Source organism: Bombyx mori, chromosome 16 (genome assembly GCF_030269925.1).
Source record: "Bombyx mori chromosome 16, ASM3026992v2".
Taxonomy (NCBI): Eukaryota; Metazoa; Arthropoda; class Insecta; order Lepidoptera; family Bombycidae; genus Bombyx; species Bombyx mori.
This window is the reverse complement of record NC_085122.1, coordinates 11,211,734-11,235,728: the sequence shown is the minus strand read 5'-3', so window position 1 is coordinate 11,235,728 and position 23,995 is coordinate 11,211,734. Positions and strand designations below refer to the sequence as shown.

Here is a 23,995-nt window from a genome sequence, read left to right as displayed (position 1 = left end):
ACGTAAATGCGCCACCAACCTTGATATATAAGTTCTAAGGTCTCAGTATAGTTACAACGGCTACCAACCCCACCCTTCAAAACGAAACGCATTACCACAGATTACTAAATAAAAAATGAGTGGTGAAACCTTAGATCCAATTTTAAAGTACAGCGCCTTCCTCATCTTTTATACCAAAACGTAGTACTGATTCACGGCAGAAATAGACGGGGTGGTGGTACCTACCCGTGCGGACTCACAAGAGGTCCTACCACCAGTACAAATTTGCTATCAAATAATATTGCTAGGTAGTTATGTTTATGCCCGAATCTATGTGTGTCAGTCAGATTAAAACACCAATCACGCGTGAATATTGCATACAAGAACTTTAGCCGTTGTAAAATTATACACATTTAAAAACATAAAAAATAATTCATTTACTCACTTCATTTGGTTGGGAGTACACGTCTCACAGTTTGATAATAATTAAAGTTATTATTAGTATTTCAAAAGATTATTGCTAGTGATTCGTATACATAGTCGTAATAGTAAAACAAATAAATTAGTTCCGTATTAATTATTATTTTTTGCCTTGATTTTTTCTCTGTGCGCAAATTTTGTAATTCGTTATACAGACGAGGTATGTTTTATGTTGTTTTTACTTGTATACAATAAAATGAATAAGGTGTCTGGAACTTAAGCAAACTTACAAAGCGTGACTAATTTAAATTTAAATTTATTTAGTTAAAAAAATACATTTTATAGTATACGTAGGTATATGTAAAGAAAAACTTTTTAAGATCTTTGAGACTCTTTACTTTTAAAATATATTTTTTTAGTTTATAAGATTTTTTTTAGACGGAATTATTAATCACTCTGTCATTGAGTGAAAAGGGAGTTCAGTTTTGTATAGTATAATTTATAGACTTTAATAAATACTAGTTCCTGCAGTAGGCGAAATTCGACTATAATTAATTTGAATTGTAAGTTTGTACACTATTATGATTGTGTTTTATACTTTTATAATCACAAATTTCGCCAAGACTACACTATAAAAAATATTAACAAAGACAAACAATATTTAATCTATTCTCAATTTGACAACAGACGTCAAGAACAAAAGTTTGACAATAAATAGTATGCATGCGTGTGTGCGTCAAATACATGGTATGTAGTGTGCGTAATGTTTTCTTTATTGGTTTAATGTATCTTATATGCATTCTTTTTAAAAATTATTAGCATTGTGCACTTCTTCTCTATGTTCTCTATAAGTGTGGAAAATTTCATACTCCTCCGTCCGCGCAAATTTCGTAAAAAGGGATACAAAGTTTTTGCTTCACGTATTAATATATATTTTATTTATTTATTTATTTATTACACTTCATGTAAAATTTACATTGGCGGACTTAATGCCTAAGGCATTCTCTACCAGTCAACCAAAGGTAGTGCAGAGTAAATAGTGGTAGGTGCAATGAAATTTATATTAGGTAACGAATACATACAAAAAAAGTATATCTACATATATACAAAATCACATATACATATACATACATACATACATACATATATACACACATACATACATATAATAGTTTATACAGTATTAAAAGGTATATAGGTAGGTAGGTATATAGATGTAGGTATAAATTTTAATAATATTACATTACTTCATTTTTTTTAAAATGCATTTTCATTTGTAACAGAACTTATGGCTGGACTAGGTATATATTATATTTCTTACATTTTTAAACATATTATAATATACGTATTTCAGAATATTTTATAGAAAGTTTTATAATATCTATACTAATATATAAATCCACAGTGGTTTTTACGGATGTTCCGTTATAACTACTGAACCGTGCATCCGATTGACTTGAAACTTGGTGTCCATGTACTTAATGGACAGGTTAATATTTATATATGAGTGTTGAACTCCCTACACCAGTTGCGGGGGCGTTAATCTTTGTGGGGGTGAGAAATAATAATGCTAATTTGAAATGCCTAGCGAAGCGGATAGACCAGTGTCGATAATTTTTAAAACCAAAAAAATAATAGTAGGATGAAACCCATTAGAAAAGGAGGGGAATATTATAAAAATGAAAGGAAAAATAATTTACGGGCGATCTGAGGTCAGGAAGGGGTTGGGGGGGGGGGGTTTAAGGGTAAAAAAACGTTTTTTCTCGATCTCCGGCAAAACTAAAAGTCCTATGGAAAAAAGTCAAATGGCAAAGTTGTAGGTAATAAAAAGATCTAAAACTTTTGTATTTACACTTTTTTCACATAACCTCAAAATTTATGTAAAAAATTAAAAAAACCAAGTTTTTGGTTTTTTATTATCTTTTTCAAAATTTTTTATTTTTTCACGTAGTTTGCTGAAAACTTACCTTTTTATGTCCCAAATACGCTGTAATTTATTTGATTACAAACTATTGTTGATCGAAGATTACAAATATTTATTTTTTCATCTTATTTTGAATTAATATCGAAAAAGCACCCTAATTTTCAATCGAAAAATCACCCGTCAAAATATCAGCTTTTTTCAAAAAGTTGGTATGTTTTCTGTTTGTTGAAATCTCTACTTTCCGATGGTGAAAAAAAATATTCTTCTCAGAAAATGCAAAAAATCGAAAAAAACTCGACTTCGAATATTTTTTTTAATTGTTATGTACAATTTTTATTTCAAAATTTACACTTTAATTACTTCAAAAACATAAGATTACATGTTACATTGATAAAAATCAAATCAATTGCAAATCAAAATATACTACTATAATTACTGCTTCACGGCAGAAATAGGCAGGGTGGTGGTACCCACCCGCGCGGACTCACAAGAGGTCCTACCATTAGTAAGGGGTTACTGATATCATTACACTTTGAGAAGGCTTGGCTTGTCGTGGCCGCCGGAAATTACATACCCGATCCTGTGGACCGAATGATAAACAGTCGACGTCGTCCTAAACACGTCATTACGGATCCTCTCGATCCATTAGCAGTGCTTTTAGGTACCTCAAGCACCGGTCACCGTCCTCGCCGAACCCGTCGCTTGCGACGAAGGCCGCGACGAAGGCCGCGACGAGTAAATTACACAGTCAAGCTAATAGACACAGCCCACTGAGTTTCTCGCCGGGTCTTCTCAATGGATCGCGTTTTCGATCCGGTGATAGATTCTGCGAATCACTGCTCTGGCTAGGGCCAGTATTAGCAACACTCACGGTTTGAGCTCTGTGAGCTCACCTACACGTCAAGGAGAAACTGAAATAGCTGCTCAAGGCTATCAGAAGAGGTAAAAAACAAAATGGTATCATTACAATATTTAATTCTAAAGTAGGTTGAGTGAAATTTGCACAGCTGGTCCGCAGCAAACCAAGAGCGATCATACGAAAATAATATATTTTGAATGTGATAGCCATAATAAATTGTAATGGTGTACCTATGTAGTACTCTTGGATTTCTATATACTCTATATGTATATATTATATATCGAGGGTTGAGCGTCTATTTGGTTTAAGCGTCATTTCGCAAATACGCTACATTTATCTTGGTAATTAAAGGTCCGTCTTTTTTTTTTTTTGCGTCAATGCCCCATAAGCCTTTGCCAAACCATATGCCTTTCAGCTGTTGGTATATATTCGATCCTTGTTTGTTTCAAACTCGCATTTCGTCCTGGGGGTCGGGTTGTATATACCTATATATGCAAGATCGGAATATAGACTCCTAATATGTTTCACAAGACTGATATGATATCTAATAATTATTTTTTCTGTATTGCTTAGATGAGTCGACGAGCTTACGGCCCTTCTGATGTTAAATGGTTACCGTAGCCCATAGACATCTATAACGTAAATGCCCACCTTGAGACATGAGTTGCAAGGTCTCACTTGTAACAGTACAATGGCTGCTTCACCCTTCAAACCGAAACGCATTACTGCTTCACGACAGAAACAGGCAGGGCGCTAGTGCGGACTTACAAGACGTTCTCCCACCAGCTATGCTGTTTGGCCCTGGCTCTGGCGTTGCTGAAGTCCATGGGCGACGGTAACCGCTCACCATCAGGCGGGCCGTATACTCGTGTGCTTATTAGGGCAATAAAAAAAATAAAATAAAAATAAAAACGACTGGGCATTGAGCACTGTGGAGTTGTTAATTGGAGGGAGAGTCGTTTAACAACCAACCATATCATTGAGGTTTTGACGTAACTTTTTTTTTATTGCTTAGATGGGTGGACGAGTTCACAGCCTACCTGGTGTTAAGTGGTTACTGGAGCCCATAGACTACTCTAAGGTCTCAGGTATAGTTACAACGGCTGCCCCACCCTTCAAACCGAAACGCATTACTGTTGTTGGTTGAAGTAACGCAGTACTGGTTGAATTTTATATAAGGCGTATTTTTTTGTTTTTTTAAACTATTATTTATTTTGCCTCACGAGTAGGTCGCGAGTTTCCGTTCACGCGTTGGGTACGGCAAGCCAGACAAGGCGAGTTGGGTTTGTGGGGTGTTGTATGCCCAATTAAACTTAGATTCAGTGGGTATAACTGACCCACTCACTCGCTACGGTCAAAGCGTCATTGTCGCGATAGAACTCATATCTCAAGGTGGGTGGCGCATTTACTTTGTAGATTCCTATGGGCCCCAGTAACCACTTAACACCAGGTGGGCTGTGAGCTCGTCCAACCATCTAAGCATTAAAAAAACACATCGAAGATATAAGCAGTACATAGGCCACCTCTGGAATTACCGTCGTCTCCACAATTTCCATTAAGAGGCGGTGGATGAGCTCATAACCTAATCAATATAATTGCATTAATAAAACTTGAATTCATTTTGATTTACTGAATCGTGTAATAAATAATTTCAACGCGATAAAGTATTTAAATAAAATGTTAAAAACTGATTATGCATTGACGCATTCTGCGATATAAAAAGTTTACAATGTAGAACTATCTATTATATATAAAAATGAATTGCTGTTCGTTAGTCTCGCTAAAACTCGAGAACGGCTGGACCGATTTGGCTTATTTTGGTCTTGAATTATTTGTGGAAGTCCAGAGCAGGTTTAAAAGGTAGATAAATATGAAAATGCTCGAAATTTAATAAAAATAACAATTTTGTTTTCCCTTTGATGTTTCCCCCGTCGGACGGATTCCTTTTGTTTGTTTTAAGTTTATTTCATACAAAAGCTTAGGTCTTTTATTTATCAATTGAGGCACTACGAAGTCTGCCGGGTCAGCTAGTTATTTAATAAAATCTAAGTGTTTGTTTGTGATTTCGTAGCAAAGTTAATAATTTAAGCGAAATAGGCATTTTAATCATCTTCTTTCTTCTTCAGCCTGTGTCTACTCAATGCTGAGTGTAGATCTCTTCATACTAATATGTTCTAGTTTATTTTCAGTCTCATGCGTTCCACATTCAGTCCTAATCATATATTTTGACTAGGTCGTCGGTCCACCGGATTGTTTTAATCAGAACCCGAGCCAATTTTTCACGTGACCCATTTGACGGAATTTTCATAGGCAGGTAGAGAATTGCTCAAAAAATCTTTCGCACGCTTACTTATAATCGTGAAAAAGTAAGGGTTGCTACCGTTAAACCAAATAAGTCGTGATTTAGGATTTTTGGTATTAAGCTCAAGTCTCATAAAAGATTGACAGTTAACAGACTTGTAGTAATTTACTGGTGGTAGAACCTCTTGTGAGTCCGCACGGGCAGGTACCACCACCCTGCTTATTTCTGCCGTGAAGCAGTAATGCGTTTCGGTTTTAAGAGTGGGGCAGCCGTTCCAACTGGACCGTCGACATTCTTGTGAATTGGGTGATTCGTGACAGAGGACGCCTCACTTTCCGGCTCACGCAGGTGCTCACTGGGCATGGTTGTTTCGGTGAGTTCCTGCACCGGATCACAGCCGAGCCGACGGCAGAGTGCCATCATTGTGGCTGCGACTTGGACACGGCGGAGAACACGCTCGTCGCCTGCCCCGCATGAAAGGGGTGGCGCCGTTTCTTCGTCGCAAAAATAGGAAACCACTTGTCGTTGCCGAGTGTTATGGCATCAATGCTCGGCGACGACGAGTCGTGGAAGGCGATGCTCGACTTCTGCGAGTGCACCATCTTGCAGAAGAAGGCGGCGGGGCGCGGGAGACACGCACAAGCCCGCCGCCGTCGAGCGGGGTCCAAGGAGGCGGATCTCGCCCAAGCCCTGGCCCTCTAAGTGTTTGGGGTCTCCCTGAAATGTCGGCCTGAGGACCGGCGAAGGGGGCCTGAGAAGATGACGTGCGAGCTGCTCTGCACGGGTTTTATGCATGAGCATCCGGGTGACAGAAGGCCGGCTATCCTCAACCCACGCTGGTTCTGACCCAGCGGGGTATTCCATAGGATAAACCATTCTAACCGGCGCCATCTAGGCGGGATTCGGATAGCCTGCTGACCAAGAGGGCTGGTGGTCGTGGCGCCGAGATGTGCTCCGCACGTGCGCGGGAGGGATGTGCTCCGCACTAAACGCTTCCCTCAGGGGGGAACCCTTTGCCTTTTCATGAGCTCTGTCTCATGCGAGGTTTGGATGCTGGTTGTTGAGCGTTACGAGGTTTTAGTCGGTTCGACTCTGACATGTTCCGCCCTTTATCCCCAGTGAAGGGCGGAAGTCCGGCGATTTCCTCCTGACAAAAAAAACCGTTCTAACTATACTGAGACCTTAGAACTCATATCTCAAGGTAGGTGATGGCATTTGCGTTGTAGATGTCTATGGGCTTCGGTAGCCACCAGGTGGGCCGTGAGCTCGTCCACCAAACTATGCAGTTTAAAAAAAAAACTTATTTATTTTTTCATTGCAAATTTACATCGAGCTTCATCGCGTGCCAAATCTAGTGTTGCAATAATCGTAATTAACTATTTTTTTGGTCTCGACGAACATATTGTGTTTTTATTGCAACAGTTTTTTGTTTAATTAAAAATCAAACAAAAAATACATACCTATAGCTCACAAATTAAACGTCTACACTATAAAATATATGAAAATTAAATTTTTTTGTTAAACATTAATTTGGTCAGAATGATGACTCGTGATTTGTGATTTTTTATGAAAAGCGATTGCATGCAGCAGAGATGCGAATGTTGCGATGGATGTGTGGAGTAAAGAGAATGGATAGAATACGGAATGAATAAGTTAGAGGAAGTCTGAAAGTGGCACCTGTGACAGAGAAGCTGAGGAGTGCGCGTTTGGGATGGTATGGACATGTGATGAGACGAAATGAAAATGAGGTTGGTAAGAGAGTGTTAACTATGAATGTGGAAGAATATAGAGGAAGAGGTAGACCTAAGAAGAAAAGGATGGATTTTGTAAAAGACGATATGGGTAAGAGGGGAGTGAGCGAAGAAATGGTATATGATAGAAGAGTATGGAAGGAGAAAGCATGTTGCGCCGACCCCAAGTGACTGGGAGAAGGGCAGGATAATGATGATGATGACTCGTGATTTGTGTTTGGACCTTTTGACGCACAAGTTTATGTGTGTGTGTATTTTGTTAGTTTTTGATTTAATCTCTGATAAAAAAAAATCCTTGCCTATTCGATAGTAGCCTAATGGGCTATTTCAACTACGTTCCAACGGGTAGGTGAGCTCACGGGCTCAACCTGAGAGAATTTGCTAACATAAACCCTAGCAAGAGCAGTGCTTCGTAGAATCTACCACCGAATCGGAATCGCGACCCACTGAGAAGATCCGGCGAGAAACTCTGTGGGTTGTGTTTATGTATTAATTAGCTTGTCGAAGTCTCGAAAAAAAAACGCAATGTAACATCTTATACCTTTAAACGAGCAATTCTTGTATATACTAAGGTATATATAATCTGAATCTCGGAAACGGCTCCAACGATTTTCGTAAAATTTAGTATACATGGGATTTCGGGGGGCGGTGAATCGATCTAGTTACGATTTATTTTCAGAAAATGTTGTTTTATTCGTGTTTTCAATAATCAACTCTTCCCGACATCTATTGGCGAATAATAATACTATTTTTCTTAATTGAGGGCAACTAACCAAGATGGCGTTATCAAAAAAAAAAAAAACCTCATCATCTAGTAATTATTATACTAGATGCGGGGGTCGACGGCATTCAGGAAAGCAAAACGCGACTACCTTCGCATTATAAATTAATCGTTCTTTGATTCTTCATTTCTGCATAGTAGTTTTATTTTTATTTCGCGTGAGACATTTTCAGTTTGTTACGTTATGTTTGAGGTTAGAAACATAAAAAAAAAAAAAAAACTACCGATTAATTATTACTAAGTTATTGGTAAGAAAAAAATAAATCAACAAACAGTCTAAAATATCGGACTGAAATCTTATGTTGAACGTACCTATGCGAATCATGAATTTCTTGGTTCGCTTCTACGTTCTGTGGTTCTTGAATGCCAATGAAATTTTTATTTCAGATAATGTCGGTCAGTCCGTCTACTGGGTTCCCACTAGAAGAAGAGTACAAGAAGAACACCGGCATCACGCCTTGGGAAATAGCTGAACTAAGAAGCTGGCTGGAGACACAAACTCATATGCCAAGTGATGTCATTACAGGTACGTCTATGTTGTCATAAAGGCTTTGAAAATAACTTTATTTATTGCTTAGGTGGGTGGACGAGCTCACAGCCGACCTGGTTGTTAAGTGCTTACTGGAGCCCATAGACATTTACAATGTGAATACCGCCACAAAAGCATTAATACCATGTTATTCCTTAATGGTGGAAGTCATTAGTGTTAGGGACGTATTTAATAAAATCGGTGCATGCCTGCGGGATATTGCATTATACCCTGATATTGTATTTTAGGCTCGATAAGAATTTTTTTATTACTTAGATGGGTGAGCCCCAGGACCTATCTGACGTTAGATATTCATGAGCCCATAGCCATCAACAAGGTAAGTGCCGCCACCCACCCAGAGACATGAATTTAAGTCTCAGATTTACAGTTCAACGGCTACCCGACTCTGCGAACCGAAACGCATTACTGCTTCACGGCAGAAATAGGCAGGCTAGTGGTACCTACCCGTGTGGACTCACAAGATGCCGCACTAAAAATACATATGTTTCGGTTGGTCTTTATAGGACTGTACCTTGGTCTGATCAATCAAGAATCACTGCCGCTTTTTTTTTATTGCTTAGATGGGTGGACGAGCTCATAGCCCACCTGGTTGTTAAGTGGTTACTGGAGCTCATAGACATATACAACGTAAATGCGCCACCCGCCTTGAAATATAAGTTCTAAGGTCTCAAGTATAGTTACAACGACTGCCCCCACCCTTCAAATCGAAACGCTTTACTGCTTCAGGAAAAAAATAGGCAGGGTGGTGGTATCTACCGGTGCTGACTCACGAGACGTTTTAACACCAGTAAAACCAGAACTTTTTTTAGAACCCATAGGGCATGAATCCGGCTACCTTGAAGAATGAAGTTAAAGTATTGTGGAATGACTATACAACCATTCAAAACGCAATTTATGATGTCTTTGAAACAATGGGAAACGGGGTGATACATATCCCCACGGTCATAGGTCTGATCATCATGACTACGTTTGTATGTACGTTCAAGGACCGATGTCCTTTTTTTTTTGTTCGGGAGGAAATCGCCGGACCTCCGCCCTCCACTGGGGACGGCGGGCGGAGCATATCGGAGTCGAACCGACTAAAACCTTCTGTCGCTCAACAACCAACGTCCAAACCTCACATGAGACAGAACTCATGAAAAGGCAAAGGGGGAAAGTGAAGTGTTTAGTGCGGAGCACATCTCTCCCATCACCCTCCCCCTCGGGACGCCGGACTGGCGGTCGTCGGCGCCACGACCACCAGCCCTCTCGGTCGGCAGGCTATCCGGAGCCCGGATAGATGGCGCCGGTTAGAATGGATTATCCTACGGAATGCCGCTGGGTCAGAACCAGCGTGGGTCGAGGATAGCCGGCCTTCCATCACCCGGATGTACTTGCGTAAAGCGCGTGCAGAGCAGCATGCACGTCGTCTTCTTAGGTCCTCCTAGCCGGTTCCCAGACCGACATGTGAGGGGGACTCGAAACACTTAGAGGGCCAGGGCTTGGGCGGAATCCGCCTTACTGGCCCCCGCTCGACGGCGGCGGGCTTGCGCGTCTCTAACGCGCCCCGCCGCCACCTTCTGCGAGATGGTGCACTCGCAAAAGTCGAGCATCGATGCCACAACATTCGGCAACGACAAGTCGTTTCCTATTTCCTATTTTTGCGACGAGGACACGGCGCCACCCCTCCTATGCGGGGCAGGGGACGAGCGTATGCTCTGCCGTGTCCAAGTCGCAATTACAATGGTGGCACTCTGCCGTCGGCTCGGCTCTAATCCGGTGCAGGAACTCACCGAAGCAACCATGCCCAGTGAGCACCTGCGTGAGCCGGAAAGTGAGGCGTCCTCTGTCACGATTCACCCAATCCACAAGGACCGGGCGAATCGCCTCGACGGTCCTACGACCAGCCGAAGGATCGGCCAGCCGCCTCGACGGTCCTACGAACAGCCGAAGGATCGGCCAGCCGCCTGGACCATGATTCCAGCACGGACCGCCGAGATTGGGCCCTCCGCGCTCTAACCACGCTGGGACTGACCGGTGTGCTTAGTACAAGTTTTTTAACGTTCTCGATAGTAGTAAAAGTTAACTCGAATTTGTATGGAGTTGGAACGTTTGTCGCTAAGGTCGCTGTTCCAACTGCATACATATTTGCAGGGCCGGATTTAATCTTAATGCCGCTCCTGGGCACCGGAAAGAAATCCGCCGCAATACTGGAATCTTACTTAAACTTATAGTTTATATATTTTATTTTTCAAAATTAAAATAACTAATTTATTGCGGAAACTTTATCATATGACATATATTCCAAAAACATATAAATAAATATTTGTTTTTTTTCTAACAATTATAAATTTTGCACTAAGGGTGACTCATAATTATATTACATAAAAAAATACTGATTAAATTTATTTAATTACAGAAAATAGAAAAATCGATTAATATTTTAAATCTCCGAGAAAATAAATTGATTAAATCATTTTGATTATTAACATTTAAGTGTTAAAATAAAAATAATAAAATAAAATTATATAATAATTCACAAATAATGGATGAATTGAATTTCTTGAATTATCAATTAAAAAGAAAATTATTAATTAATTATATTGAGTAGGTAATCTTGATACGACTAAAAAAATCTTGTTACAGATCTGGATTTGATCTTAGCCCATCACAGCTGCAAGAGGAATCCGGAGCAAACGAAACAAGTGCTGGAGCTACACTACACGCTGAAGACTCAGTACTCGTTTTTCCAAAATCGAACCCTCGATGATGAAGTGGAACTCACATTGAAAAGAATGTAAGTTTTTAATCAACTCCAAAAAAAGAGGAGGTTCTAATTTTTTTTTTATTTATACAATTTATTACGCTTCATGTAAACTTTACATTGGCGGACTTAATGCCTAAGGCATTCTCTACCAGTTAACCAAAGGTAGTGCAGAGTAAATAGTGGTCGTTGCAATAAAAAATTATATTAAGTTACATACATATAATAGCTTATACAGTATTAAAAGGAATATATTAATAAATTTCCTTAACAAATAACTTCAACTTAATAAGTTCATGACGATTCCGCTAACTTTCTCAACAGCATTCGCCGAACCCTTAGCTTAAATTGGACTTTATTCCTTTATATATGTGTTACCTAAGAACTATTTGCTATGCGAACCAATTTAGAAGTAGAAGTCGGTTTTCTTTTGACGTGATAACGTCTTATAAATCGATGAACAGCGGCTGCACGCACGAAAAAGTGTCACGTTCAAGCGAGAACGCGAAATTAGCAATAGAGAGCGACGATCGGCCCAAGCGTTGGCTTGTGACACATTTATCTCTCTTCTTATGAGACGTCAGAGCTAGCAGTTCGAATAGCTCTGCTACTGACGTTATTACATAAACTAACGTCCGAATTCTTATTTTCCTACCTATGCTAATAGCCTTGAGAGGCTATATCAGCTTTGCCCTAACGTGTAGGTGGGCTCACGGGTCTCAAACCGGAGTGGTGCTAGCACTGGCCCTAGCAAGAGCAGTGCAGTAAAGTCGGTTTACGGACGATACACGTTATTACGGATCCTCCTGATCCATTAACAGTTCTTTTAGGTACCACAAGCACCGGTCACCGTCCTCGTCGAACCCGTCGCTTGCGACGAAGGCCTCGACGAGTAAATTGCACAAGCTAATAGACACAGCCCACTGAGTTTCTCGCCGGATCTTCTCAGTAGGTCGTGTTTCCCATCCGGTGGTAGATTCTGCGAAGCGCTGCTCTTGCTAGGGCCAGCAAGAGCTATTTACTGGTGGTAGGACCTCTTGTGAGTCCGTGCAGGTAGGTACCACCACCCTGCCTATTTCTGCCGTGAAGCAGTAATGCGTTTCGGTTTGAAGGGTGGGGCAGCCGTTGTAACTATACTTGAGACCTTAGAACTTATATCTCTAGGTGGGTGGCGCATTTACGTTGTGGATGTCTAAGGGCTCCAGTAACCACTTAACACCAGGTGGGCTGTGAGCTCTTGCACACAACTAAGCAATAAAAAAAATAAAAAAAGTGTTAGCAACACCTCTAGTTTGAGCCCTGAGAGCTTACCTACACACTAGGGCAACGCTGATATAGCTTCTCAAGGCTCATCAGCATAGGTAGGATTAAAAAAAAAACCTCTTCGTTACAGGTTGCTCAAACCCCTACCATCACGCACTAAAGACGGTTACGCCGTGTTCTATTCGCGACTGCTCGACTTTGAACCGAAACATCTCATCTTGCAAGAAGCACTAAAGTAAGTTGTATTTATGGTATGTTGTAAGTAAACGCCAAACCGTGGGAGTTTCCCGGAGCGAGGTCGTCTTATTTTTAGGCTGAGCTAATCTTTCCGGTTGCGACTTGTCCGTGGAAAATCCGGATGCTTATTAATTGAATACAAAAAAAAAATATATAATATGTTTTGTAATCATAGTTGTTTCAGTCTTAGTTAAAAGCCAGTTTTCCGTAATTCTCGAACGAGTTAATAAACAAATCATGCAACCACAAAATAGACATTAATAAAAAAAGGTCACAAGGTTACTGGCGGTAGGAACTCTTGTGAGTCCGCGCGGGTAGGTACTACCACCCCTGCCTATTTCTGCGGTGAAGCAGTAATGCGTTTCGGTTTGAAGGGTGGGACAGCCGTTCTAATTATACTTTTTATTTTTTTTTATTGCTTAGATGGATGAACGAGCTCACAGCCCACCTGATGTAAAGTGGTTACTGGAGCCCATAGACATCTACAACGTAAATGCGCCACCCACCTCGAGATATAAGTTCTAAGGTCTCACTATAGTTACAACGGCTACCCCACCCTTCGAACCGAAACGCATTACTGCTTCACGGCGGAAATAGGCGGGGTGGTGGTACCTACCCGTGCGGACTCCCAAGAGGTCCTACCACCAGTGATTACGCAAATTATAATTTTGCGGGTTTGGTTTTTATTACACGATGTTATTCCTTCACCGTGGAAGTCAATCGTGAACATTTGTTGAGTACGTGTTTCATTAGAAAAATTGGTACCCGCCTGCGGGATTCGAACACCGGTGCATCGCGTCATACGAATGCACCGGACGTCTTATCCTTTACGCCACGACGACTTCACTACTTGAGACTTTGGAACTTATATCTCAAGGTGGGTGGCGGATTTACGTCGTAGATGTCTATGGGCTCCAGTAACCACTTAACACCAGGTGGACTGTGAGCTCGTCCACCCATCAAAGCAATAAAAAAAATATCGTAACCTATTTCGTGAATGTCTTTTTTTTTCTATTCAATGCTGTTAACCTTAGAGGATTATAGCAGCGTAACCTGACGAATGGGTGAGCTCACGGGGCTCTAACCAGAGGACGTTGAATATTCCCTTTTTTGATACTCACTGTGCTTAGTGCGAGTTTTTTAACGTTCTCGATAGCGTAAAAGTTAACTCAAATTTGTATGGAGTTGGATCGTTTGCCTACGTTTGCCGCTAGGGGCGCTGTTCCAACTGCATACAAAACTGGATTAACTTTTACGCTGTCGAGAACGTAAAAAAACTCGCGCTAAGCACACAGCGCTCGCAACGACCGAAGGTCTAACTGAATCTCCGTAGTTTGTTTTAAAGGACACGTGAGCTATTTTTATTTCACTAAGTGCGCAATTTTTTTATTGTTTGTATTCTTGTGGTTACATGACTATTATATGTGTTTAACGTGTAATTTTTATTGTTTGTGGCTGTATTAAACGGATTCCTTTTCGTGCTATTTTTTTTAATGGATTTCACCTCTGAACTTAAAGCTATCTACTCAACTACCTTCTCACTGGGTCAGTGCTTGCCACCGGTACTCAAATTTGAACGTAGACGCAGCCCACTGAGTTTCTCGCCGGATCTTGTCAGTGGGTCGCGATTCCGATCCGGTCGTAGATTCTGCGAAGCACTGCTCTTGCTAGGGCTAGTGTTAGCAAATTCGCCAGGCTGAGCCCCGTGAGCCCGTCTACTCGTTCGCTGAAATATAACCCCTCGAGGTTACTAGATGAAGTAGGATATTTAATGAAAAAAAAAAATCTGCAAATATTCAAGTTAATCGGAATTCTTGAAGCCAAAGATTTCGTTACATATTTTTTTATTTTTTTTTTATTGCCTTTCTAGGCAGACGAGCATACGGCCCACCTGATGGTAAGTGGTCACCGTCGCTCATGGACGTCAGCAATGCCAGGGGCAGAGCCAAACCGCTGTCTACCATAAAGTACTCTCCGCAAGCCTCGTTTGAAGAAGGACATGTCATAGCGCTCGTATGCGACATATGTACATGCAATGTACCCTTCTAATAATAGCATTATAAAAATCGAAAACATTTTGAATGCCGGTAAACTATTTTATTTTTAAAGATTTTATTTCAATATACTTAACGTTTTGTTTTTAGGTCAGTATTAATGGTTCTCGACCTATGGCAGTATCTCGAAGGCACATGGCCCGGTTTAGTCATTATCTTCGACTTGGAGGGTTTCAGATTAAGCCACATGTTCCGGCTTGAATTGCAAATTGTTCAGCAATTCTTACACTATTTAGAGGTATGATTTTATTTGTTCACTCGCGAAGTTCGGTCGCGTTTTGTTGTAATTACACTTAATTATATGAAATGCATTGATTTCTTGTAACTCTATGTTACTGCGTAGGATATATTCCCTAGAGCGGAGTTTTCCAAAGTGGGTCCCACGCCCCACAAGGGGCAATTTAATAATTAAGGGAGGCAGTCTCACTAAATTAATATAGAAAATACGTATTAGAATTATTTTGAATTTGAATTTGTTTTATAATATATGTTTGAAATATTACTCACTGTGTTCTGATAACAATTTCATAGTGATTTCTTCCTAAATACCTATCATTATGTTTCATAAAGGAAGAAATCAATTTTTTTATGTTAAAAATTATGTATGGGGTCATAAAAGTTTTAGAACTGTTACAGTGGGGCGTGGCACAAAAAAGGTTGGGAAGCACTGCTCTCGAACGTCAACATCAACTGTAACAAGTTCTAATGCATAAAAAACAAAGGAGCTGATGCATACTGTATATAAATATTATGCATTTAATTAAATAAATTCACGACGTGTGTATAAAATACGCACGTGTGACAGATGCGTTACCGTATTGCACCTATTGCATTTTTATTGTTTAGAATTGCGTTATTAAGCTTTTTTATTGCGTTAGGTTACCGGAGCCCATAGATGTGAACGGCGTAAATACTGCCATCCACCTTGAGTTGAGAGTTCTAAATTTCAGCTGTTTATCACAACAAGTTGCTTCACCCTTCAAACCGAAACGCATCACTGCTTCACGGCAGAAATAAGCAGGGCGTTGGTACTGTTACATATCGACGCTCGAAAGGCAAACGTGACTAAGCGACAATAACTGCTTTGTACATAAATGATAGGCAATAACCATATTCGATGCGCAAAAAAAAATATATTTCTAGGTCTATTAAAATTATTTCAATCCTACAGCTAGATTCGTTAAAATAGATTTTTTTTTCGGGTATTTCAACTTTAAATTAGTCTACTGTAAAGTTCACGCATTGTCGCTTAGTCACGTTTGCCTTTCAAGCGTCGATATGCTCCTCAATAATAACGCAATATAAATAGGTAAATAATGCAGACTAAAGCATTCTTGAATGCATCCGTTTCTATATAGAGACGATTTATTGCTAAAGCGCTGCAGAACAAATTTGGCTTGAGTAGCAAAAACGCACTTTTATAAAATAAACTCAGTGTCAGTCATAGTTTCCTTAATTTTTTTAAAAGAGCTCCTGGATCCACCCCGTAACAGTACCAGCAAAAAAGTTGTTTGTTTTTAATTTAACTTGAAATGGATTAAATATCAAATAATAAAGAAAATTCCTTCTAACTTACATGCTTTGAATTACCAGGAAAAGGGTAAATAAATCACACGGATTCGTATTAAAACATCTGCCTTGGTTTTTTATTTCAAGACAACGTATGAGCATGTATTTCTTTTATTACAGCACGCGATGCTGGTACAATTAAAGGGCATACATTTAATGAACGCGCCCTTTTTCGCCAACCGACTGCTAATGATCTTGAAGAGGTTCGTTGGGTCTGAAATGATGCATTTGGTGAACACCCATACCGCTGGGTCTAACACGCTGGCCGAATATGTCGACGTGGAGATTCTGCCTAAAGAGGCCGGTGGAAGTTTTAGAAGTGTAGAGGAGTGCAGGGGTATATTATTAAATTTTATAATTTTTTATTAAATATATTTAATCTATTTTCATTTTAATTAGCATAGAACGTAGGAGAGCGTACGTCACATCGAATGGTAGGTGGTGGTGTTATCTATGAACATCACCGGTGCCAGGCGCTTGGTCGAGCGAGGTTTCAAGGACTAATAAGGAAACACATGGTATTCCAAAGTCAAATAGAGATAGCATAAACTGGTAGTAAAAATAATGCAATAATTGACCGACTCGTTGGTGTAGTTGCGGACGTGATTGTGGCGCCGAGGGTCGTTGGTTGAATTCTCATATCGGGCAAACATTGTATGATGAACTGTCACTGTACGTCAAGCACGAAAATCTATCGAATTCGTAATGTTAATGCAGAGGCTCCCAAACTTATTTTGTCTACTGCCCACTTCGAGAATAAATTATTTTCTAGCGCCCCCATTTTTACACCTACTTAAAAACTATATACTATATATATATGTATATACTATAGCGAGAGCTCAGTCGGTGTCTAAGAGTCCTCCTAGATGAAATTACAAATTGCCTGCCAAGCCTCTACACAACGCCCCCCTTTTTATTTTCTGGGTCTCTTACCGTCCCCTTTAGGCCTGCAGTGCCCATAAGGGGGCGATACCACCCACTTAGGGAAAGGCTGTGTTAATGTATCGAGTCCTCAACACGAAAACGGGTCATTACATTAGATGCTAGTACTCGACAGCCAGCCTTCGAGATTTAAGTACGTTACCGTATGTCAAAACATTTTTCGTGCTGTCGATTATGAGTACCTATAAGTTTCGAGTTTCGTGTCATTTACACTTATAAGAATAATTAATAATTAATTGTAAATAAAACATTCGAAAATATTATTTTCCGCTGTAATTCTTATTACTAAGTACGTTTTTTTACAGATGACACTATTGCCATGATGAAAGAAAATAAAGATTTTTTCCTTCAAGAAAACAAAAAACGTGTGACGGAATCCCTTCGACCCAAGAAAAGTCAAAATAAAAAAAAACCGGAGAAGTTTCTTAATATTGATTAAATAGCATAAAGTTGTTTAGGTTAAATTATTATTTGTAAACATGATTTTAAAGTCTTGAAAACAAACCAACAAACTATTTGGTAGTTTGATTTAAATTTCTCCATAATTTAGGTCGAGACAAAGTTTTTTGTTGACAATTTTTTTGTAAATAACGACATCTACTGACATACTGTAATGAAACCAAGTATAAATTACAAAATTGTTTCATCATATTGAATACAGATGGCGTTAAATTTACGCCACAAATTAACTGTAGAAAATCATTGAACGTAGGTAGGTTACCTATGGAATAAATTTTCTCATTATAAAATTTGTTTTCTTTAATTGCTAAGTATATATTGAAAATACAATCCCTGCAGACTGACTAAGCCTAACTCACATTACCTACTTTCATTTCCTTTTAATTATGACTTGACAGGTAAATAAGTCCAAAACGATTTTAAGCGAATATCGGATTCAATCACAGCTTTAATACTTAACACACCTTGAGGTGTTTGTTTACATGTATGGTTTTACGTAAAATATATTTTTTTAGTTTAATACATAGACGATGTTATTCCTTTATCGCGGAAGTCATTTATGAATACGAACGAGTTTTGTTTCTTTAGGAAAATTGGAACCAGTTTGCACTGTCCTTAGTTTTTTAACGTTCTCGACAGCGTAAAAGTTAACTCATTTTTGTATGGAATGGGATCGTTTGCCTACGTTTGCCGCTAGGGGCGCTGTTCCAACTGCATACAAAATTTAGTAACTTTTAGGCTATCGAGAACTTAAAAAAACTTGCATTAAGCACACTGCTTATACATCACCAGCCGCGGCACTCTGTAAAAGCATGCAGACGTCATAATCTATATATTATTACGTGAAGCAAAAACTTTGTAGGTACCCCTTTTCACGACAATTGCGCAGACGAAGGAGTATGAAATTTCCCACACTTATAGAATGTAGAGGAGTGCAGAATGTTAATATTTTTTTAAATTATGCAAAATACATTAAATCAATAATAAAAAAAACCATGTATTTGACACACCCACGCATGAATACTGTTGGTTTATTGTTTAAAGTCTGGTCAAATTGAGAATAGATTAAAAATTGTCTTGATTAATATTTGTCTAAAGTGTAGTCTGGGCGAAATCTGTGATTATAGAAGTATATTAATCTTTGACAATAGAATCATAATAGTTTACAAACTTATAATTTCAATTCATTATAGTCGAATTTAGACTACCAGAGAACCATGAGTCTTTATTCAACCTTTAAATATGGTGGTATATGGTGCGTTCGCACGATTACAGGTCGCTTTCGAGCCGGTGGGCTCTTATTATTTCACACGCAGCGCGTTCAAGAATTCTTTAGACAAAAAAATTGGACATGCAAAAATAAACTTTACTACAATTACTTAAAAGTCCGTTTCCAACGTGATAAAAATCTCTCCTCTCCGAGCGCCGGTCTGTGTGGACGGACCCTTTACCTAGGATGCATGGTGTAGACTCAACCTTAGACACCGGCTTCGGCATTTTTGATGAATCCATTAATTTAAGGCCTCGAACATACTAGACCGCGCTATATTAGCTGGAGATGCTTTTGTTGTAGGTATCAACATTTATACTGGGTGTCAGGAGATCGCTTCCGAAAACGAAGACAGATATCGATCCTGATTAAAAATCATATTTATAAAACGTTTTACCATTATTTACGCTCCATCATGTTAGTACAGCTAAATGAAGCGAGTTTCATAAAAAATACCTTAAAAAAAAACTAGCAATGGAATTTTTTTTCTGTCCCATCATCAGTGTCATTAGTACTATCGTCTGTCTTCCTTTTCGGTCTTCTTACACCCAGTATATTTAGAAAATTTTAACAACATTAATAAAAGGTGGTAAATAAAATAAACAACTTTTTTAGCTAAATATATTTCATAGAAACACACTCGCCATCATGTTACTCTTAAAACATAAACTGGAATAGCGACCAGCGCCGCGTACTCTGCAAACAAAAAAACACGCAAAATTAATGAATGACATATTTTGTTTAATTCTTAATTGCATAGATAAGTGAATGGCGTCATCTAAGTTATGGGACTGAAAGGCCTGACTTAGTAAATAATCAATATCCTATCTTTTGAATAACTTTCAGGTGTTGAATCACTTAATTCTCAAATCATGTATTTCAATAAAGTTCAAAATTGTTATCTATTAAAAAGCCCCTTTTTTGTAGTTTTTCAAGACGTTCATTCAAGTCATAATGTTGACTCCCTATTTAAAGATATAAACCACGCAACCACCTTACAAACTAATTAACCCTAACGTTAAGAGGATCATACATTGAGCAGGTTCACTCGGTAGACCAACAGCTCAAAGTTATTGAGTTTCTTGTACATCATGATTTTCAAATTATTTTTTTTGTTTGGACATTAAAAAATCCTGCCAGTGTTTGCCATAACTATTGCTTTGTCTGAATGACTACTAATTTGTTGAGAGGTCTACCATTTCAAAAAGTCCCAAATTGAAGCTCAATTGGAAAAATAATCCACAAAGTGCAGTAAGAACATGAGAACAATCAATCATTCCATATATAAAAACATCATCTAATATTTTTATAAATCTATAAAAGTAACTTATATACTCACTTTGTAAAGTTTAGTCAAAGAGACCGAAGCCCATGTCATCGTCAGATTCAGAGTCTTCTTTCTTCTCCTCTTTCTTGTCCTCTGTAATTCAAAGTCGAAGGATTAGACAGAGAATTCAAAATTGGTATAATTTACTTCTGTTTTCAAAACATCAGATAATAAGAATGCAGCACTGTTTGATCAGTCGAAAGATGGTGTTGATTTGAAAATCATCACATTGAATTTTCTATTGCTAATAAAATTAATAGCGTTGGGACTTTATTTAATCTTTTAGTTACATAGATTACTTATTACATAACTATAGGCCAAGTTAAAAAAAAGGATTTTAATTACATTTGAAGCTAAATAAAATAGCTTAAAATTACTCATAGGTGTCATAGACCTGTAGTGTGGTCTAGAGACCACATTTGGTTATCAACATTGTCAGTCACAAATTATATTCCAGCGATTTTAATCAGAATATGCAACTGATTCTCCACCAAAATGAGTGAAATAGTACCTAATTACAGAAATTATCTACACAGTTTCAGTATTGAAATAGTCCTGTCATTAACGACGTTACATTTTTTATCTTGATTTTGAAATTACCTTTCTTCTCCTCAGCAGCAGCAGCAGCTGGGGCAGCTGCAGCAGCCGCTGCAGGTGCTCCGCCTCCTACTGGCATTGACGACAGCTTCTCACGTCCTAAGCACATAAACAACATCAGATATGCACAACAATCAACCTCTTTAGAGTTATAAAAAAGGAATATCAGAATAGTAGATAGCATCAAAGTCATTCAGACGAAAGATGGTGTTATTATTATTATTTCATCATTATAATCAATATAATCATATTACAACCACAATTAAGTTACAATTACAAGGTACTAGGTCACTAGTACTGAATCAGAAAGATCGTGGATTAGATGTAATTAATGGGAGTACATGATTTAGAAAATTCAGTGCTTATCATTGTCGTTTCTTTTGATATTGTTTTGTGTAGTTTTAATTTTCAGTTCTTTTAATAGATAGGTGGCAATAGCCCTACCTGGTAACTACCGGAACTAATGGATAGATATGAAATTATTACACCCACCTGTTGAAATCAGGGTGCTATTGTGTAGATTTTCATAAATCATTGATTGAATTAAGAAAACTCTTAGTTCCGCAGACTATTTTCTGTTTCTAACTTTAATGGCTAAAATATTCAAGGTAGGTAGAGTGCTTTTAATAACTATTAAACTTTAAGTAACCAAAATGTGAGGTCATTTGAATGCTTCTAATAAAATTAAAAATTACAATACAGGAATAAAATCCGTACCAAAATTAAATGTGAATGTGTGCTTGTTTGTCCTTATTTGAAATCGAAACGAAAGCATCAGATTAACTGGATTGTTTTTGACAGTATTGGGTCAGGAGTAAAATATGTTCTTTTTTTATCCCAAATAAACATATTATTCCCACGAGTAGCTACACTTACACTTTTTTTACTGTGACAACGCGGGCTAAGGTGCAAGTAACAACTATTACAGTTAGTATTCCGGTGGTACATTCTGCGAAGCACTGCTCTTGCTAGGGTCAGTGTTAGCGACACTCCGGTTTGAGCCCCGTGAGCTCACTTACACATGTTAGGGCGAAGCTGAAAAGGCCTCTCAAGGCTAACAGCATAGGTTTAAAAAAAAAGTAGTAAATTATATATTTGACTTACCGGCCGCAATAAGTTGTTCAACATCCTTGCCGTTGAGCTCAGTGATTACTTTCTTAAGCTTCTCAGCGTCAGCTTCGATACCGACGGAGCTGAGGATCTTCTCAACGTCAGCGGCAGCTGGCGTGGTCTTGCCACCCAGCACAGCCAGTAAATACGCGGCCACGTAACGCATTCTACAACACAATAGATTTTTAAACATATTATTGCTTAGAAAATAAGATTTGTAGTTGTATTTTTGTTGTACATCGTTAGAGCCTAAGAAGTTAATGGGTAGTTTGTCGTCTTTGACTATGTACGCTATTACTAATAAATAAATTAACTTATGGTGCAAAACTATGTTTATCTTCGTTTGATGGATTGGAGTATGCACGATAACCGTAAGTTAGTTTTACCTTTACATTCATACACAACATAACCTCAACAAAACTAAACAGCAAAGCCCGCGTTTTCAATCGTTTTAAATCACTATCAAGATCAAAGAATTCATACGATAATCAGGAAACGCACACCGCTCATATTAATTTCGTTAAAATAAAAACAGTATTTTGCTATTCAAACTTACTTTTAAGTCCTAATTGACACGAAACGTGTAATGCCGAAAGAATAACGTTCGTCTTGAACAAACGTCAACAAGTAAGAAAGAACGATCCACAAGGTTTCATTTGACAGTTACGTTGTCTATGACAGCGTAGCGATTTGGACCTGATTTTCAAAACAATCGATTCTTAAATCGATCTTTACAACAAAAAAACAGTGATTTTATTTGAAACTGTTTAAAATTGAGATTAGAATGGAGTAATACTTTTTCAAATAAAACGCAACTCTAAACAATTTACAATTATGTTGGAATCGAACATGTAGTTGTATATATGAATATAATACGAAGGAAACTGCTGGATTCGTATTAGTCGTGTAGCCATTATTAAGTTTTTATTAAGGATGAGAAATAATTCTTTTTCTAACTCTCTGAAGGCGTTCAACTAATTTTAAAATTATTTCATAATTCAATAAGAAACCAAAAAGCTTTTTTGTTTGTTAAATTGTTATGTGTTACGTTGACTGAAATTTAAATATTTGCGCCCTGATAAATTAACTCTTGTGTGATGTGAGTTATTGACTCGTGTGTAAGTAATTTAATGTTTTCCTGGTAAATAAAAGCTCAAACTGTTCGAATAAATTCTTCACCCGTCTCAAGCATAATTTTAATGTGAATCGGTTCAAATCGATTTAAAGATCAATCGTTTTTGGAAAGAATCAGCATTCCTAGTTCGTCAGCTGTCATTTCTCAAAACATATTTTTTTTATTCTTTTACCCATGTACAAGCAAAGGGCACATATTGCATACATCCAATCCAGTCAACATTTATTTTATCTGACAGTCATACGAAACCAGATCTGTTTACAGATGTTGAATACTCACTATTATTACAAATTTAAATGAGAACAAATTCAAAAAAGTACTATATCTTTTGTGTTCATTTTTAAAGCACTGATTTCTTTAATATTACTGGCCATACCAATTTTAGTAAAATCGACACTCAACGGCTCTAATAGAATATTATGTTATTGCAAAATGTAACGTTTTACAAATAGTTTCCCAGTTTACCAAAAGGTGCCACTATATGAAAATATTTTGTTAGGCCAGGGTTAGGCCTTTGATAATGCTAAAAAGTGAAAATGATTGTAGTAGGATGAAACTCATTATAAAAAGACGAGAATATAACAAAAATTAAAGGAAAAATAATTTACGGGTGATCTGAGGTCGAGAAGGGGGGGGGGGTGAGTTTTAAGGGTAAAAACGGTTTATCTCGATTTCCGGAAAAAACTACAATTCCTATGGAACAAAATTAAATGACAAAGTTGC

General features: G+C 38.2%; 2 protein-coding genes across 5 annotated transcripts; one reads left to right on the top strand and one right to left on the bottom strand.

The window, feature by feature from the left end:
* Window positions 1–255: 255 nt before the first annotated feature.
* Window positions 256–18,123, top strand: LOC101746971 (alpha-tocopherol transfer protein). 3 transcript variants are annotated; one of them, XM_012697060.4, is made up of 7 exons: window positions 256–619; window positions 8,404–8,542; window positions 11,192–11,342; window positions 12,703–12,807; window positions 14,954–15,101; window positions 16,553–16,769; window positions 17,680–18,123. In XM_012697060.4, exons 2-7 carry the CDS (start codon window positions 8,407–8,409, stop codon window positions 17,811–17,813), a joined length of 891 nt encoding a protein of 296 aa, XP_012552514.1. In that variant the 5' UTR covers window positions 256–619; window positions 8,404–8,406; the 3' UTR covers window positions 17,814–18,123. The 3 variants fall into 3 exon arrangements, with proteins under 3 accessions (XP_012552514.1, XP_062529109.1, XP_021208570.1); XM_021352895.3 differs by lacking the exon at window positions 256–619 and adding an exon at window positions 8,057–8,264; XM_062673125.1 differs by lacking the exon at window positions 12,703–12,807 and having other exon boundaries at window positions 325–619.
* A 1,587-nt stretch (window positions 18,124–19,710) lies between these two features.
* RpLP2 (ribosomal protein P2) lies at window positions 19,711–22,853 on the bottom strand. Of its 2 annotated transcripts, NM_001043748.1 has the most exon segments (5): window positions 19,711–19,799; window positions 20,443–20,523; window positions 21,031–21,126; window positions 22,132–22,304; window positions 22,694–22,761. In NM_001043748.1, coding segments are annotated over 3 exon segments (339 nt in total). In that variant the 5' UTR covers window position 22,304; window positions 22,694–22,761; the 3' UTR covers window positions 19,711–19,799; window positions 20,443–20,452.
* Window positions 22,854–23,995: the final 1,142 nt, after the last annotated feature.

Coding starts and splice junctions, on each gene's coding strand:
- LOC101746971 (XM_012697060.4), top strand. CDS start 8,407: ATGTCGGTCAGTCCGTCTACTGGGTTCCCACTAGAAGAAGAGTACAAG. Junction 8,543..11,191: donor GCCAAGTGATGTCATTACAG/GTACGTCTATGT, acceptor ATCTTGTTACAG/ATCTGGATTTGATCTTAGCC. Junction 15,102..16,552: donor AATTCTTACACTATTTAGAG/GTATGATTTTAT, acceptor CTTTTATTACAG/CACGCGATGCTGGTACAATT.
- RpLP2 (XM_062672845.1), bottom strand. CDS start 22,303: ATGCGTTACGTGGCCGCGTATTTACTGGCTGTGCTGGGTGGCAAGACC. Junction 21,127..22,131: donor TGAACAACTTATTGCGGCCG/GTAAGTCAAATA, acceptor TTATGTGCTTAG/GACGTGAGAAGCTGTCGTCA.